Raw genomic sequence first — 15,615 nt, 5'->3', positions numbered from 1 at the left:
ATTTAAGTATTTTGTTGTTGTAGTGGGGACAGTAACATTAGTACTCTCTAAAAAAATGCTTTAATACTTTTTCATTTATTTTTATGTTTAGCACACATAATATAATTTAAAAGTATGCATTAAGGTGTATAATAGAATAAACGTGTCAAAAACTAATGTAGACATTAATAAATGTCTTTCTATAGCTTTCAAAATATTTTGTACAATTGAGTTGGAGTGCCAAGATGGCTACGCGGTGGCTTCAATACAGCGCCCCCTGTCAATCATCCAGGGTTTATACACATCATTGACTACACCAGGTGGCGCTATGCGCTCACTGAGGTATAATATGAACGTACGCGCTAACCTAAAATAAAAACCGATAGTGAACTCGCAGCACAAACAGTTCCGGTTTAGAGGTTGTGTTGTCAAGATGTCTGTCCATGATCAACTTGCTCAATGTTTGTGTGATCTAATCAGGTTGGTATTTTATGTACATATTTTTGTCTGAAGATGTTAGATATTTGCCAAGCTAACTAGACAAAACATTGTGCGATTGATTGCTTTAGTCAGCTAGTTAGGTATTATAGCTAATCAGCTGGCTAGCTAGCTGTCAACAGCACATCACCTACGTTACAGCTAGCTAGCTAACGTTAAGCCAGCTATTATTTTATCAGAAGTAATTCCTAGCCTATGTTCATCTGTTTATCAATATCGACTCGTGTAATTTTTCTTACTAAGCTAACGTTAGCTCTCGAAATCGCGTATTATCCGTGACGTAGGGTTTTCAGCGGTTAGCTTCGCCCACGCACGGTTGTTGGCTGCGTGAACTACAATTCCGACGCTGAGTGTGTGTTTTAACGTATAGAAACGTCAATCATCGCTTGCAAAACGGTTTCTGAAACATACGCTGATATGCCACCCCGTATCTTTCATGTCAGCTAGAAAGATGCATGATACATTTACACTTACTGTAGCAGTTTTATACAGATCCATAAACTGTGTGTGCATCCAATTGATGAACAACTACACTTCCTCCCCAGTTACGCTTACACACAGGTGTTCAGAGCAAGTTAGATAGCTAGCTAATTAGCACAGGTCATCACTAGTTACCACAGTCATAAACCCTGCCTATTTCTACAATTTCTCTTCTGAAAAATCTGATTTTAAACCTAACCTAAAATTAAGAACAAAAAGCTACTTTTTATTTCCATGAATTTTTACAATAGCCAATTTTGACTGTGGCTGTGTGGTAACAGTGACAACCAGATGACCGCCTATTTCTTCAATCTTTCTGTAAACAAGCAATGTAACATGGCCGTGTGGGAACACTAACACTATCAAGATGTGTAGTAATTTAAACATTTGTTTTTTGAAAATTATTTATCTGATATGAAAGATACGTTCCTTATGTTTCCATAACCTTACAGCAAGCAATGCGTTTTTAGCATTCAGAACGATCGTTGGGGATCTTAACAAACCTCCCCTGGCCAGAATATACTGTCCTCAATAGGGTATATCAGCATATGTTTCGAAAACCGGTTTGAAAGCCATGATTATTTACGTTTAACGTTAAAACACATGGAGCCAATGGTGGGCGAATGTAACCGCTGAAAACCCTACGTACAGAGAAGGTTTTTCGAGAGCTAGTTTAGAGTATAGATAATCAGTTTGACAGGGTTCCTGGGCCTTGTTCAGTAGTAACGTTAGGCGAACGTTGCAGGTAGAAATGTCATGAATAGAGCTGCTATAGGTCATATATGGTTCTGATATAGCTTATTCGACATGTCAGAGAGGCATGTTTGCTCTAGCTAGCTACATATCTGAGCATTCAGTAGTAAACAAACGCAGATGGTTGCAGATAGAAATGGCATGAATAGAGCTGAAGTGATTCCATATTCTACAAGTCAGAGATGCATGTTTGTTCTAGCTACATTATACATTTCTATCTGAACGTTCCACAACGTTGTCTTACTGAATGGGCCCCTACCTTTTCTGTAGAGCAGGTCTGTCACCTTATCTCTTATAGTTCTCTCATTACCCCAGGTTGTTGTGGACATTGCTTCTGCCATGCGTGTTTCTGTGCATGCTCCTGACCGCCATCCTGGTTGCGCTCGTCATGGGTGTGCGCGTGTGGCTGCAAGCGAACAGGAACGCACGGCGAGCGCGTGATGGGCGTCCCACAGTGGCCTTCTTTCACCCGTACTGCAACGCGGGAGGTGGCGGTGAGAGAGTGTTGTGGTGTGCCCTCAGAGCTTTGCAGAATAGGTAAGGGAAAATTGCACATTCAATGCATGTCATCGCACCTTGATTAAGCTAAGCCACACCAGCTAATAATCACTGGTGACAAATATTCCTAGCTATAGGATTTACTACAGAGTGCGCAGTGCATTCAGCATGAATAAGTTACTTTGGTGGCTTATCTACCTAATCTCAGCTTGCTACCCATGTTCAAGCATTATGTTGATTAGAATGTTGAGACAGTATGAAAAAAATCCATCTCCAACAGTAATTTGTTGCCATGTTCATTAGGCACCAAAGGGAAGAAAACAGATTGGAACAGGGAGGGACTTAACGCCCATTTTAGTTTCCCCTTGCGTAAAATTTTCTGTTATGTGCCCTAATGAACATCTCCCAGTCTTCCACATTAATTCACACACCTGGGTCATATTCACTAGGAACCAAATAGAAGCAAACAAACATACAGGGGAGGGAAGTACTACCAACGGGGAGGGACTACCTGAACTTGTCCAATAAACTATTGTTTTCGTTGCAAAAGGGTCCATTGCAAAAGGGTTTACTACTGTATGCAATAATAAATATGGTCTTCTCCACGTCCCAGGTACCAAGATGTCAACTTCATGGTGTACACGGGCGACCAGGGTGTGACGGGTCAGCAGATTCTTGATGGCGCCCGGCTGCGCTTCAACATCCTTTTACCTCGACCCGTCCAGTTTGTCTTCCTCAAACACCGCCTATTGGTCGAGGCCAGCCTCTTCCCCCACTTCACTCTGATTGGTCAGAGTGTAGGCTCAATCTTCCTTGGTTGGGAAGCCCTTACGGAGTTTGTCCCAGATGTCTACATTGACTCCATGGGTTACGCCTTCACTCTGCCTGTGTTTAAATACCTAGGGGGATGTCAAGTGGCTAGCTACGTGCACTACCCCACCATCAGCACAGACATGCTGTCAGTGGTGCGCGAGAGGAACCCCAGGTAGGTAATCGGCTCAGAAGCCTGTTTCCCACTACAGACCCCGCAGCCCTTGAGACAGTCTTAACTAGGGGAATATACAGTGGCTTGCGAAAGTATTCACCCCCCTTGGCATTTTTCCTATTTTGTTGCCTTACAACCTGGAATTAAAATTGATTTTTGGGGGGTTTGTATCATTTGATTTACACAACATGCCTACCACTTTGAAGATGCAAAATATTTTTTATCGTGAAACAAACAAGAAATAAAACACTAAACTTGAGCATATAACTATTCACCCCCCCAGTCAATACTTTGTAGAGCCACCTTTTGCAGCAATTACAGCTGCAAGTCTCTTGGGGTATGTCTCTATAAGCTTGGCACATCTAGCCACTGGGATTTTTGCCAATTCTTCAAGGCAAAACTGCTCCAGCTCCTTCAAGTTGGATGGGTTCCGCTGGTGTACAGCAATCTTTATGTCATACCACAGATTCTCAATTGGATTGAGGTCTGGGCTTTGACTAGGCCATTCCAAGACATTTAAATGTTGCTTAGGGTCATTGTCCTGCTGGAAGGTGAACCTCCGTCCCAGTCTCAAATCTCTGGAACACTGAAACAGGTTTCCCTCAAGAATTTCCCTGTATTTAGCGCCATCCATCATTCCTTCAATTCTGACCAGTTTCCCAGTCCCTGCCGATAGAAAAACATCCCCACAGAATGATGCTGCCATGGGATGGTGTTCTTGGGGTGATGAGAGGTGTTGGGTTTGCGCCAGACATAGCGTTTTCCTTGATAGCCAAAAAGCTAAATTTTAGTCTCATCTGACCAGAGTACCTTCTTCCATATGTTTGGGGAGTCTCCCACATGCCTTTTGGTGAACCCCAAATGTGTTTGCTTATTTTTTTCTTTAAGCAATGGCTTTTTTCTGGCCACTCTTCCATAAAGCCCAGCTCTGTGGAGCGTACGGCTTAAAGTGGTCCTATGGAAAGATACTCCAATCTCTGCTGTGGAGCTTTGCAGCTCCTTCAGGGTTATCTTTGGTCTCTTTGTTGCCTCTGATTAATGCCCTCCTTGCCTGGTCTGTGAGTTTTGGTGGCCGGCCCTCTCTTGGCAGGTTTGTTGTGGTGCCATATTCTTTCAATTTTTTAATAATGTATTTAATGGTGCTCCGTGGGACGTTCAAAGTTTCTGATATTTTTTTATAACCCAACCCTGATCTGTACTTCTCCACAACTTTGTCCATTACCTGTTTGGAGAGCTCCTTGGTCTTCATGGTGCCGCTTGCTTGGTGGTGCCCCTTGCTTAGTGGTGTTGCAGACTCTGGGGCCTTTCAGAACAGGTGTATATGTACTGAGGTCATGTGACAGATCATGTGACACTTAGATTGCGCACAGGTGGACTTTATTTAACTAATTATGTGACTTCATAGCAAAGGGGGTGACTACATATGCACGCACCACTTTTCTGTTATTTATTTTTTTGAAACAAGTAATGTTTTTCACTTCACCAATTTGGACTATTTTGTGTATGTCCATTACATTAAATCCAAATAAAAATCAATTTAAATTACAGGTTGTAATGCAACAAAGTAGGTAAAACACCAAGGGGGATGAATAATTTTGCAAGGCACTGTAGCCTGGTCCATATCTGAATGTGCTTTAGCCAACGCCTCTCTGACTGTTATTGTCAATGTCATCTGACTACCATTGCATGACAATGTTAGTCAGAGAAGTTGGCTAAAAACTCACCTACAGATCTGACCTAGGCTTGACCTAGGCTAAGATCAGGATCAAATCAGGCTAAGGGGAATATGGGATTTGCAAATACTCTGGGAATTTACCAGCACTAACTAACACGTTGCACTGCTATCATTGTTATGACTGTCATCAAGCCTGCATCAATCAGTGTTGTTCATGTTGTAACTTCGGTCCACTTTTCACTTAGTGAGTCATTGACATCAATACATGACTTCCTCTTGTTGTGTATGCTTCCTTTTACCTCACCTGATCCTATCATGTTATCTTTCACCATTCCCTAACCAACCTCCCACTATGTTTCCAGGTTCAACAACGCAGACTACATCTCCAACAACCTGTTCCTGAGCGCGGTCAAGGTGGTCTACTACTGCCTGCTGGCGCTGCTCTACGGTCTGGCCGGCTCCTGCAGCGACGTGGTCATGGTCAACTCCAGCTGGACCCTGAACCACATCCTGACCCTGTGGCGAGCAACCAACCGCACCTGCCTAGTCTTCCCGCCCTGCGACACCCACGCCTTCCTCCAGCTCCCATTGGAAGAGGACTCGGACCGGAAGTGCCATTCCATCGTTTCCATTGGTCAGTTTCGACCGGAGAAGGACCACCGGCTTCAGATTCGCGCCTTCCGAAAGGTGCTGCAGAGGAAAGAGGCGGGGCCGGGAGGAAGGGAGTCGCTGAGGTTGGTGCTGATTGGTGGATGCCGGAACCAAGAGGATGAGGATAGGGTGTTGATGCTGAGGGGGCTGTGCCAGGAGCTGGGCGTGGCGGACAGGGTGGAGTTTAAACTCAACGTACCGTTTGAGGAGCTGAAGAGGGAGTTGGGGGAAGCTACGGTGGGACTGCACACCATGTGGAACGAACACTTCGGCATAGGTAAATACAGAAATAGAATTACTATCATTCTATACTACTGTCATTCTATTTCTATTATTAAAAACACCTGGAGTGGCTATTATTCCAATGCAAAGCTCGTTCTCTCTACATACTCAACATTTAGTACTGTATAATCCTGTACTGAATGGAGTCCTGATACGCTCTATTCAACAGCCCATTCTGAAATTGTAGTACATTGTTCTGTTACAATATGCTTTTGTTAATCACCAGTGCAAAGACCTTGTTTGATTGCTAACATCCTCCTCGATATAAATGAAAGATGAAGACATACAGGCATTTTTACTGCCCATAGCAAGTTTCCCAAAATGGTTAGGTTGCTAGCCAGGTGGCGGTTATCACTAAAATGCTTGTGTACCTTCATCTTTCAGTGTTCAAAATAAATGCAGTCTTAGGTAATGCAGTTAAACATCCAGTAATGTGTCTACCTAACTTTAAAGCCAGCACTTACCCTGTACCTTCTGCTCTCCTCTGTTCCCAGGGGTGGTTGAGTGCATGGCAGCTGGGACCGTCATCCTGGCCCACAAGTCTGGAGGCCCCAGGCTGGACATTGTGGTGCCCTACGAGGGCGGCCAGACAGGTTTCCTGGCCGAGGATGAGGATGGCTACGCAGATGCCATGGAGCGGATCCTGGCCCTGTCACCCTCAGCCCGCCTGGAGATCCGACGCAACGCCCGCCTCTCAGTCACCCGCTTCTCCGACCAGGAGTTTGAGGCCTGCTTCCTGGCCGCCATGGAGCCTCTCATGGGGACACTGGAGCGATGAGGGGAGGGGTATGGGTGGAGGAGTGTCTGTGGGTGGAAGTGTGTGTGTCACAGGCTCATGGGTGTGTGTGTGCAGGTGCACGCATGCGCATTGATACCTGGTTGATTGCATAGATTTGTGTTGGTGGTTGAGGGACTAAAACTCATGCTTGTACTGCCTTGGCACATTTTGGCATACTAGCCATTCCTTTAGTTGACATAGGATACAGATTGCGTTAAAATGCACAAGGAATACCTTGACTGAAATGAAAGAGAGATGTATTTATTGACATGCCAGTCCAGGCGGCCAGCACTCTTTCTAGAGGGCCGTACTTATGTTTATATTTATGTTTTCAAGACCTATTCCATTTTTCCAATGTATTTGTACTTGAGGCATAACATTTTTTTGTGCTCGTCGAACCTCCTTCAAGTTCCCAGTCTCAATTGTTAAAAGCATACGGAAATATGGCTAGTAGACTAGATGAGTGCTTGTCTACAAGGACTGGACACAACTGCTCACTGTGGATTTTGATGGCATTCCAGGTTGTCTTTTTAAGTCAAACCACAAATCTCAGAAGATTTGTTATAATAAGAAAATTAGGTGGTGACGCTTGTCCTATTTCACACACGGTGCATGTGTGAAATTGATATTTTTGTTTTTTTTCATACTCCCACTCAGTCAGGGATCAGCCACAACGACGGCCACCCTGGAGCAAATTAGGGTTAAGTGCCTTGCTCACGGGCACATCAACATTGTTGACCTTGTCGGCTCTGGGATTTGAACCAGCTACCTTTCAGTTACTGGGAACCCAGATCCCCTAACCGGGGCCAGGCTACATACAGTATTAATGTGGTTCTTGGGATGAGAAACACTTCTCAGGGCGTTGTGAGATCCTATCTCTTGTGTAGTGTGACTACAAAAAAAGACAACCTGGAATGCCGGCAGTGTGTCTGACATTGATGATGACATCCCTGAGAGGGTAGGACGAGCCTGTAGAGACGAACTTCACAATCCTGATGATGACTGTGCTGTAATAATTATTTTGTTACTGCTTAAAATAACCAAAGTACTGTTCTGTATCCTAAGTAGGAAGTATTTTTTTATATTAAAACATTTTATAAAATTGTTTTTGTCATCTTTAGTGCAATGATAAATTAATCAACAAGCATTTTAGAGTACAATGAACATGTGGACGTCAGTGTTTCAACTCGAATGATGCCGGGAAAAAAGGACATTTTGGCTATTGTCAAAGTAAAACAGAATGGGACGCATCAGAAAACACAACTGTTGTACCGGTCTTCTTCTTGCACCCACAATTTTTTACTTATCTATTTCTACTTAACACTTATTTTAACTGCATTGTTGGTTAAGGGCTTGTAAGTAAGCATTTCACAGGTCTACACCTGTTTGTATTTGATTTGTCTGTTTTTCTAGCACTGCCCCTCCGCATATGGCGGCTATTTTGAAGGTTTTACTTGCAATTATTGTGATATGTAGTTGTTTGCACTGATTGTAAGTGCATCTGCTATATGACTGAAATGTAAATGAACATGTGGCAAGTTTAGTTTCAGGAAGAAGACTACTTCAAAGTAATGAGATTTCAGCCTGTAGGTCAATACTGTTGGCATTGAAATAAACCAAAATAACTAAGGTCAGTCAGTGCCTTGGCAAGGAGGGAGGTGACAGGAGGGAGAGGGCAGGGTAGAGGGCTGATCGTACTGTATTTAAGGAATGGGGGAGTTGATGATCGAGGTGTTTTGTTTTATGCTGGACAGAAGATGAAGTGGTGTGTTGTTCTCCTGCTGGCCTTGCTGCAGTCTTTGTGCTGCTCAGGTAAGTGATATACAATCCTTTCTGGTGTAGAACTCAACTTTGCAGCTGCCTCTGATAGTGCTATACATGCCTCATTCTATTTACTGTAAGTCGCTTTGGATAAAAGCGTCTGCTAAATGGCTTATTATTTATTTGATTTGTAATTTGCGTCCGGTCAGGTGAAGTCAGGGTCAGGTGAAGTCTGGGTTGTGTTCATTGGGCACCAAACTGAAGAAAACAGGAAAATGGGGAGGAATAAGAAATGCTTATTGTTGGTTGTTGTTGCAAAACTGTTTGCTACGGTGAGCCCTAATGAACACGACCCAGTTCAAGGTATTATATTAATCAATGACAAAAAATAATCATTCACAATGCTGACAACAGGGACCCAGGACAATATTACCTCCCAAATACCCCTGATGTGAAATGTACTGTATGTGTGCTCAGTCTCCTCTGTTACCTTTGACCTCTGCAGGCTTGCCCCTGTACCAGTCAGAGCTGGCTTCCATGGCAGACAAGGCTCTTGTCGTGACCATGACCCAAGTCAACAATCTGTACGCCGGCCTTCGTCTATACCGAGTCACCCGTGGCTCTGTCAAAAGGGTAGGTGTCTTCTCACCCCTAACCTCATAGTGGAATGGCTACATTTACAGTGCCTTCAGAAAGTATTCATACCCCTTGACTTATTCCACATTTTCTTGTGTTACAGCCTGAATTTAAAATTGATTAAATATACTTTTTTTTCTCAACCATCTACACAATACCCCATAATGACAAAGTGAAAACATGTTTTTAGAAATGTATTGAAAATGAAATAAAGCTAACTGAGTTAGGAAGGACGGCCTATATATTTAGTGACTGGGTGTATTGACACCAAAGTATAATGAATAACTTCACCATGCTCAAAGGGATATTCAATGTCTGTTTTTGTTTTTTTACTCATCTACCAATAGGTGCTCTTCTTTGCGAGGCATTGGACAATCTCCCTGGTCTTTGTGGTTGAAATTCACTGCTGGACTGAGGGACCTACAGATAATTGTATGTGAAGGGGGAAAGATAGTCAAACACTTATTGCACACAGTCAATTCAACTTATTATGTGACTTGTTAAGCAAATTATTACTCCTGAACTTATTTAGGCTTGCCATAAGAAAGGGGTTGAATACTTTTCAGATTTTCATTTTTAATTCATTTTAAAAAATGTCTAAAAACATTCCATTTTGACATTATGTGGTATTTTGTGTAGGCCAGTGACACAAAATCTCAATGTAATATATTTTAAATTCAACAAAATGTGGTAAAGGGGTCTATTCAATCCACATTGCGGGAGTTCAGCCATGAAATTTAAGGGCAATGTTCCTGCTTTAGTGGTAAACACTGCATATGTCAGCTCAATCAGAAATTACCTTGACATTAATACAATTTATTTATGGTACTTTTTCTCCCTGCCTCATGGGTCTCCCGGTCACAGTTGGCTAGGACACAGCCTGGGATCGAACCTGGGTCTGTAGTGATGCAGTGCCTTAGACTGCTGCGCCACAGGCCTTACCTTGACATTTCTATCGCAGAATCTGTAACACTTCAGCTTTACAGATTGAATATAGCTCCTACTATAGGAAAGTACTATTTCTCAAACATTTTGTGCACAACTTTGTTTACATCCCTGTTAGTGAGCATTTCTCCTTTGCCAAGATAATCCATCCACCTGACAGGTGTGGCATATCAAGAAGCTGATTAAACAGCATGATCATTACTCAGGTGCACCTTGTTCTGGGGACAATAAAAGGCCATTCTAAAATGTGCAGTTTTGTCACCAACACAATGTCAGATGTCTCAAGTTTTGAGGGAGCGTGCAATCGGCATGCTGACTGCAGGAACGTCCACCAGAGCTGTTGCCAGAGAATTGAATGTTCATAAGCCGCCTCCAACATCATTTTACAGAATTTTGCAGTATGTCCAAGCGGCCTCACAACCGCAGACCACGTGTATGGTGTCGTGTGGGTGAGCGGTTTGCTGATGTCAACGTTGTGAGTGTCCCATGCTGGCAGTGGCGTTATGGTATGGGCAGGCATAAGCTACGGACAACGAACACAATTGCATCTTATCGATGGCAATTTAAAATGCAGAGATACCGTGACGAGATCCTGAGGCCCATTGTTGTGCCAGTCATCTGCCGCCATCACCTCATGTTTCAGCATGATAATGCTAAGCCCCATGTTGCAAGGATCTGTACAATTCCTGGAAGCTGAAAATGTCCCAGTTCTTCCATGGCCTGCATACTCACCAGACATGTCAGCCATTGAGAATGTTTGGGATGCTCTGGATCGACATGTACGACAGTGTGTTCCAGTTCCCGCCAATATCCAGCAACTTCGCACAGCCATTGAAGAGTGGGACAACATTCCACAGGCCACAATTAACAGCCTGATCAACTCTATGCGAAGGAGACGTCGCGCTGCATGAGGAAAATGTGGTCACACCAGATACTGACTGTTTTCTGATATGTGACCAATAGATGGATATCTGTATTCCCAGTCATGAAATCCATAGATTAGGGCCTAATTTATTTAAATTGACTGATTTCCTTTATGAATGGTAACTCAGTAAAATCTTTGAAATTGTTGCATGTTGCGTTTTAGATTTTTGTTCAGTATACATTAACAAGTCTATCTAGCCTACCAATTCCCTCACATCCCTGAATGGCCTCACAGGCACCATCCCACTTCTGACACCAATGTAGCAAATCAAACTTTCTAACCTCTGCTCACTTGGTGAAGATCGTAGCAAGCATACCTAGGTATGGGTCGTTACATTACTGGTTTTTTTTCATAAACGTCATCACATAGATGGGTTAAATACGGAAGACACATTTCAGATGAATGCATTCAGATGTACAACTGACTAGGTATCCCCTTTTCCCTTACCCTAATGTTTCTTGTCTTCCAGGTTGTTCCTATAGGATTGAACACATATGACCTGATGATGAACTTTGGGATAAAGGAGACAGACTGTCTGAAGAGCTCTGGAGAAGACCCACAGAGATGTGCTTTCAGACTGGGCTTCTTTGTGGTGAGACCCAATCCTAGCAATCTATGGCTTACACAGGCAGCCCAATTCTGATATTTTTCCTGATTATTGGCAAAATAAAATAAATGATTTGTCAAAAGACCAATTAGTGAATAAAAGTTCAGAATTGTGCTGCCTGTGTAAACGCAGCCTATGACCTCAGTACAAGAAGTAGATCAGGGGCCGTATGTATCAAGCATCTCAGAGTAAGAGTGATGATCTAGGATCGGTTTTCCCTTTTAGATCATAAGTAATAAAAATACACTATGGACAGGGAGGACCTGATCCTAGATCAGCACTCAACTCTATACACTACTTTGAGACTGACATTTTCTGATAAACTACCACACTGACTCAGTACAATAACTAATTCCTCCCCAATACATAGCTAACGAAGGATTGGGACTGATAAATACATGACCACATCTCTTTAGCAAATTATTTTCTTGACCCACAAATTCAAAATATTTTCTAAATCTAGGACCAGATGAACAGGAAAAATACCTACATAAACTGCAGTAGCTGTATTTTACATCAATACCGGATAACAATATGAGCAAATTGTTTGCGTTTGGTCCTGGACAGAGATAACTGTGATAGTCCGCTAAAGGGTTTGTGGGGTTCATCTTTAAACTGACGGTTTTTAGGACATAGTCTACTGTTGACAGACTCCACACACTGTTGATTTTGGCATGGGATGCTGTGTTTGTTGTGACAGACAGGGGAGAACAGAATGTCACCAAATTAGTTTTTCTCTGTCCTGATCATTCCAACAGGACTGGTGCCTGTTATAAAAGCTAGGTTTATAAACGCTAAAGATATAGATTTTTAGATAGAGGGAAGCCTTCATTGTGCATTCATACTGTACTAGCATACTGATCAAAAGTGCTTTAATGTATGCCCATTCTTTCTTCTCTCTTAACTGCCACTAATCCTCCTTTCCCTCGTACCCTCTCTCCCAGCCGGCCGCTCCTGCGCCGCACGTGTGCGCGTCACTGCAGAGTTCACCCAGGTTGTGTCCCTGAACTGTGGCCAGGACAGCTCCAGCAGCTCCGAGTCCAGTAGTGAAGAGGTGAGAGAGGGAGGGACAGAGAGAGGGGGATGCCCAATAGATGAAGAGAATATAAGGGTGTTTTCACCTTATTCCTCTCTTTAAAATAACCGATCTCAGTCCTCTTTAAAGTGAACTCTGGGTGAAAAAAAAGAAAAATAACACTGCCCTTGGATTTGAATGAGGACTCAGCTCTCTTGCCAGTTCACTTTAACATTTATGTGGTCTGAGTCCTCTTTGCATTCACATTGCTATGCTTAGAAAATAACCAAGATTTCTTTCCAACATTTACTCAATGCACTCTGCGTAAATATACAGTGTACGACAAGCCATACATACCATCAGAACCTGTTATCGGACAGCCAGGGATGTCCCTACATACATTTTGGAAGCTAATAATGTAGTTTGCATTTAGTTACAAAATAAGACATACTAATTATAATCAAAATATAATATTTACATGTAAAAATTACTGGTAACAGGATAAATGGCAGAACAATCATTGCAGATTAAATAATGCTTTAATTGAAAATGTTATACTTAAAATTGTACCGCTAACCTGCATCATCTTTTTTTAGTTTGTGGCACTAATGTGAGGGGCTATGGCAGGGGAAACGGTTTTGCAGGAGCTTGTAGTGCTTGGTGGGGAAGTAATGATAAGTGAACCTGGAGAGCTTTGTGTTCACATTGCACAAGAAAAGTGAGCCACCTCTCGAGATGGTCTCAGTTCGGTTTGCTTCGGGGGCTCTTCTGAGGGGTCTGAGTTCCTTTGAAGCATTCACACTGCACAAAAATGTAAGCAAACCGGACTGAGTTCCCAAAAATTGTCTTAAAGGGACCAAGTGCGAAAACACCCTAAGAGATGCCCAATCCCAAAATCAACCCCTTTTAGGGCCTTTATCTTTAAGGATTTGATACGTACAAGTGATATGATAAAAATTCCACCTAGCCTATCAGAGGGCAAGGTTTAGTTAATACCATTCATCTGATACCTATCCAATCCTTCAGATGGACATTGAGTGCCTAGAGGTAGAGGGTTCAGTTTGGGATTGATCATCAAACCCCCGTTTATACCTGGTTATAACTGCGTCATTTGTCCTGATCATGTCCACATTGTGATTGTGCCCACACTTTTAGACAGGCGTAGACAATCAAGACACATTGTGATCTGCTTGTGATCAGATCATCCTGCCCACCTCCGGAGGTAGTCAGACACACTTTGTGTATGGATATCTTACAAGTGTAGAGCAGATCTTGACAGAGAAACCATTTAAAGGGTGGAATAATGATGACTTAAAGTCATTGATTGTGTGCACAATCAGAATGTAGACAAGATCAGGACAAAGGATCCATGTTAGCACCAGGTATAAACAGAGCTGAAGTGTCCGGCTGGGCCATACAGAAAAATAACTAAATCCAGATTCTCTATCAACAGAACTTCACGAGGAAGAGGCAGCAGTTGAATGTGCAACCATTCGGGGAACAGGGTAAGCAAACCTAGCCTGTTCCCAAATCTGTTCTTGCGGTCTTTCAATCTCCTTTGGTCAGTTGGCAAGACGGCGCAAACAGATCTAGGAACCAGGCTAAAGCAAACCTGCTTCAGGTGACACCAATGTATAGAACACAAAAAATAATCATTGTGATAACCAAAATAATTTCCTGCTGCAGGCCCTGCCCCAACTGGCTTCTCTGAGGCCCCTCTCTTTACCAGCCACTCTTTCCCCAGACAGGAAGTGGAGCCTCAGCTGATCCCAAGGGGCGACAGCATCAGCAACCACCTGGAGTGACTCGGCAAGACACACAAAGAATACACTATTCAGTGATGTGAAACATTCGGAGTGTTGCAGATATAATTGTACTGTATAGAGCTGACACAATTCCCTATTCTATCTGACAGACAACTGTGTCTGTTCTACACAATACATGTATATCTGAACATTCTGTAACGTGATCCTCCTGATCAGGCCCCTGGGGACTCTCTCTGTACCATCAGGCCCTGACAGTACTTGTAGGAGAGCAGGGAGCTTAGGAAGTTCTGATGGTAGCGCTGGAACATTATAAGAGAACATTTCCAATTAAATTGATTACTCGTCTGAATGAGAGTCGTCATTCATTTTCATGATCAGTAAGTGGGACATACACGTTTCTTTTAGGGGAAATTGTATCCTCTGATGCCTCTGGAATGTAATAGATGTGATCACTTCTATGAATGACAAATGATCCACTGGCCATCGTCATTGAAATACACATGCAGGGATCTGAGTGATCCTGTGTCACCTGTGTATGCAGGACATGTGGCGACCACAAGGCGGCACTCAAAGCCCATCAACGCTGAACCCAGAGCTACATTCCATCTTATTATCATAGATATGTGTTTGGCTGTGTTTATACAGGCCGCACAATTCTGATATTTTGCCAAATTATTGTCAATAGAGCTGATTTGACTAGTCAAAAGACCAATTAGTGGAAGAAAATGATCAGAATTGGGTGGCCTGTGTATAAACGCAGACTTTGTTCTACACTGAGTGTACAAAACATTAGGAACACCTTCCTAATATTGAGTTGCACCCCCTTTTGTCCTCGGAACAGCCTCAATTCATCGGGGCATGGACTCGATAAGGTGTCGAAAGCGTTCTACAGGGATGCTGGCCCATGTTGACTCCAATGCTTCCCACAGTTGTGTCAAATTGGCTGGATGTCCTTTGGGTGGTGGACCATTTTTGATACATGGGAAACTGTTGGGCTTGAAAAACCCAGCAGCGTTGCAGTTCTTGACACACTCAATCCGGTGCGCCTGGCACCTACTACCATACCCTGTTCAAAGGCTATTAAATATTGTCTTGCCCATTCACCTTCTGAATAGCACACACAATCCATGTCTCAAGGCTTAAAAATCCTTCTTTAACCGGTCTCCTCCATCTACACTGATTGAAGTGGATTTAACAAGTGACAACAATTAGGGATCATAGCTTTCACCTGGATTCACCTGGTCAGTCTATGTCATGGAAAGAGCAGCTGTTTTGTACACAGCGTATATGTATGTTTATTATACCAGTGACGTGTAGAATACTCTTCTAGAATACAACAGGACACGCCGAGTGGTGTAGCACGTAAAAATAGTCTGTCCTC

At 43.0% G+C, this 15,615-nt stretch overlaps 2 protein-coding genes across 3 annotated transcripts; both read left to right on the top strand.

The window, feature by feature from the left end:
• Positions 1–157: 157 nt before the first annotated feature.
• LOC121554178 (GDP-Man:Man(3)GlcNAc(2)-PP-Dol alpha-1,2-mannosyltransferase) lies at positions 158–6,845 on the top strand. 2 transcript variants are annotated; one of them, XM_041867654.2, is made up of 5 exons: positions 158–459; positions 2,026–2,247; positions 2,822–3,193; positions 5,231–5,796; positions 6,296–6,845. In XM_041867654.2, exons 1-5 carry the CDS (start codon positions 413–415, stop codon positions 6,577–6,579), a joined length of 1,491 nt encoding a protein of 496 aa, XP_041723588.1. In that variant the 5' UTR covers positions 158–412; the 3' UTR covers positions 6,580–6,845. The 2 variants fall into 2 exon arrangements, with proteins under 2 accessions (XP_041723588.1, XP_041723589.1); XM_041867655.2 differs by having other exon boundaries at positions 386–459; positions 2,009–2,247.
• A 1,439-nt stretch (positions 6,846–8,284) lies between these two features.
• Positions 8,285–11,504, top strand: LOC123482232 (secreted phosphoprotein 24-like). The gene is made up of 3 exons (XM_045209250.1): positions 8,285–8,391; positions 8,846–8,973; positions 11,316–11,504. Exons 1-3 carry the CDS (start codon positions 8,337–8,339, stop codon positions 11,487–11,489), a joined length of 357 nt encoding a protein of 118 aa, XP_045065185.1. The 5' UTR covers positions 8,285–8,336; the 3' UTR covers positions 11,490–11,504.
• Positions 11,505–15,615: the final 4,111 nt, after the last annotated feature.

This window comes from Coregonus clupeaformis, chromosome 29, assembly GCF_020615455.1.
Source record: "Coregonus clupeaformis isolate EN_2021a chromosome 29, ASM2061545v1, whole genome shotgun sequence".
Taxonomy (NCBI): Eukaryota; Metazoa; Chordata; class Actinopteri; order Salmoniformes; family Salmonidae; genus Coregonus; species Coregonus clupeaformis.
Note: the sequence above shows the minus strand (reverse complement) of the source record. Positions and strands in the feature narration are given on the sequence as shown.

Coding starts and splice junctions, on each gene's coding strand:
- LOC123482232 (XM_045209250.1), top strand. CDS start 8,337: ATGAAGTGGTGTGTTGTTCTCCTGCTGGCCTTGCTGCAGTCTTTGTGC. Junction 8,392..8,845: donor GCAGTCTTTGTGCTGCTCAG/GTAAGTGATATA, acceptor TGACCTCTGCAG/GCTTGCCCCTGTACCAGTCA. Junction 8,974..11,315: donor CCCGTGGCTCTGTCAAAAGG/GTAGGTGTCTTC, acceptor CTTGTCTTCCAG/GTTGTTCCTATAGGATTGAA.
- LOC121554178 (XM_041867654.2), top strand. CDS start 413: ATGTCTGTCCATGATCAACTTGCTCAATGTTTGTGTGATCTAATCAG. Junction 2,248..2,821: donor CTCAGAGCTTTGCAGAATAG/GTAAGGGAAAAT, acceptor TCCACGTCCCAG/GTACCAAGATGTCAACTTCA. Junction 5,797..6,295: donor GAACGAACACTTCGGCATAG/GTAAATACAGAA, acceptor CTCTGTTCCCAG/GGGTGGTTGAGTGCATGGCA.